The 2,590-nt window shown below is 32.5% G+C and overlaps 1 protein-coding gene across 1 annotated transcript in view; it reads left to right on the top strand.

Annotated features, from left to right (window-relative positions):
• Nucleotides 1–2,590, top strand: part of LOC119586210 (monocarboxylate transporter 12-like) — a 67,563-nt gene extending 64,973 nt beyond the window's left edge. The window contains exons 11-12 of the mRNA XM_037934912.1: nt 286–486; nt 655–2,590. Coding sequence (XP_037790840.1) covers nt 286–486; nt 655–812 — 359 coding nt within the window. The 3' untranslated portion in view covers nt 813–2,590. The remainder of the gene's footprint in view (nt 1–285; nt 487–654) is intronic.

Genomic DNA, 2,590 nt, shown 5'->3' with positions numbered 1-2,590 from the left:
TGCAGTTTTTAGTTTTTTTAGCAGTATCTTGGAAAATAATCAAACAAGAAAAAAAAATTGTCAGAAAACACAGTGTCAGGGTTAAATATCAGAAATAAGTGTTATATAGTGTATAGAATAGAAATAGTCTGTGTCATCCATACTAAAAACATTTATATGTATAAGTAACAGTCATATCACTTCTGTTTTTATATATTTCTTGAAACATGTTCCTTTATACAAAGTCCAATAATTAAGACGTATTGCAAATATAGTTTGTAAGCTTTCCTCTTTTCTCGTTAACAGGTACCTGCGCAAGCATTTGGTTTTATAGTTATGCGTCCCAGATCTTTTATGCAATAGTCTTCGGATCCATGTCTGGTGCATATGTTGGACTAACATCTGTTGTGCTTGTGGATCTGCTGGGAATGGAGAGACTCACAAATGCCTTTGGTCTTCTCCTTATGTTCCAAGGCATTGCTTCTATTTTGGGCCCACCAATTTGCGGTAAGTATGATGTCCATGAAAGTATGTGTTATTTTTATGATCCATACATTTATCTGTATGGTATGTGTCTTTGGTGTTTATGTGATTGTGTTTTTGGTAAAGAAATAACTTTCTTTTTACCCAATAGACTTGCTAAACACAACCCTTTTTATTTGTCTTTTTTTCCAGGTGTACTCTTTGATAAGACTGGCTCCTATGACTACAGCTTCCTTCTTGCTGGCAGTATGATAGCTATTTCAGGACTGATGTTGTTCTTCATCCCATGCATTTGGAGAATTCAAGCAAGGAAGCTCGCCAAACAAGTTAACTCCAACACAGTGCAGTAAATAGCCAAAATTCTGGAAAAAAAATGGCATAAACTAAATGTGCTTATAGAGGTTGATGATGATGGCACAACTTGTCAAAGCTTGGAGGAAGCTCATTGTGGTTTTGCAAAGCAGATGGCTGTGTAGGATAAAGTACTAATGCACTACATTTAACCAAGTGTGAAAGCTTCTAAAAGGATTGAACATCTGCTCTGCTTGAATATGAAAATTACAGTGCCATTGAGCAGTTTTTTTCAGACGTTTGTATTTTCATTTTCTTTTGTTTCATTTTTAGAATGATTTTACATTGTCTTAGAAAATGAATTTCAGTGTATTCATTAACACTATTTGACATCAGATTCATTGTATCTCCTCATTGGTATTTCTTAAGCAGTCACTCATATTAAGCTTTCTTAATCAGACTATTAGAAGTATTGGGACCAGATTCTATATTTAGATTTACAAAATAAAATCTTTGTTAGTATATAACTCATTAAACAGAGACTGGCATATTTAGCCTCTTTATGTGTGATGTAGGACTATCAAAATAAATGATGGAATTTTTGGTGCTAATGTTATGTCTTTGAGATGTTTGTGAGAATGCAAGACCCATCAAGTTTGTATACTCCTTGCATAATGCACTGGTACCTCTTTTTTTTTCTTTGTTTTAAAATGTAACTGATTGGTATGTAAGTAATTACTACCTTAAGTTGTCAATCATTCTATGCTTGAGGGAATCGGAAGAGACAGATTGATAACAAACTTATTGTTCTGTAATGTGGTCAGTGCATCAACCATATAATTTTCATGACTGAACAGTGTAATTGGGTATATATTTGATAACCATTGATAGCACAGCATTTGAATGATGCTCCATACATATTCCTTTCTTTTCTGCAATTCATATGCCTCATTATGAACATTGTTAGTGTTAGATAGGGATTGATCATTTACAAGATAGGTTTTTGTGTACTTCATATATTCATGTAGGGCTTTCATTACTTTCCCTTTCTGAATATGCTTTATCTGTGTACTTATTCTTTTTTATATTTATTTAATGTGTTTCCCTGACAGTGCAGGTCTAGCTTTTTAAAAATCATAAGATTAGATGCAAAAAAAATGTTTTGCTTCATTGGTGTGAATGTAAAGGAAAATGCTATCTTTCTGTAGCAATTACTTCATTTCAATATTAAAATGAAGGGCTTTCTTTTGTGTGATACATATATACATATATTTTCTTCTTCCTGTTCAAGTGCTTTTATATCAATTAGCCTTCAAATGCCAATATTTATTATAGGGAATTTATATGTCTGTTTGTAGTCTCACTTTCCTTATCTCTTTCCTGTGTACCTTATTTCTTTAACCCTTTACTGCTCAAGGGTGGGTCCAACTGGCAGATACTTTGTTTTTTCTCATTTCAGAATATTCTTACTGTAAAATATCTGTTTAATTTCGAAACATTTATTTACCCTCAATATTTTACTTGTCTGGTAACTCTTTTTATGTTTATGCCATTACAAATGTCCTCTGGGGAATACCTGACATCTGAGATAATATGATAGTATATGTTGCCAATGAATTTTCCTTCTGGGTGGTAAAGTGTTAAGACTATCAAGATGTGAAGCATATTGAGTGATTAATGCAAAACATGATGTTCATGTGTAAAAATAAGGATATTGTCATTTTTAGATTTACTAACATTTTACTAATGTACATACTGTATCTGTGACACAAAGGCATGCATAATGTGAAAAGAAGTGTAGGTATTATAGAAAAACAGTCAAACAGAAAAGATGGTA

The sequence above is a fragment of the Penaeus monodon genome, chromosome 21 (assembly GCF_015228065.2).
Source record: "Penaeus monodon isolate SGIC_2016 chromosome 21, NSTDA_Pmon_1, whole genome shotgun sequence".
NCBI lineage: Eukaryota > Metazoa > Arthropoda > Malacostraca > Decapoda > Penaeidae > Penaeus > Penaeus monodon.
The sequence above is the reverse complement of the archived record's forward strand: the minus strand, read 5'-3'. Positions and strand labels throughout refer to the sequence as shown.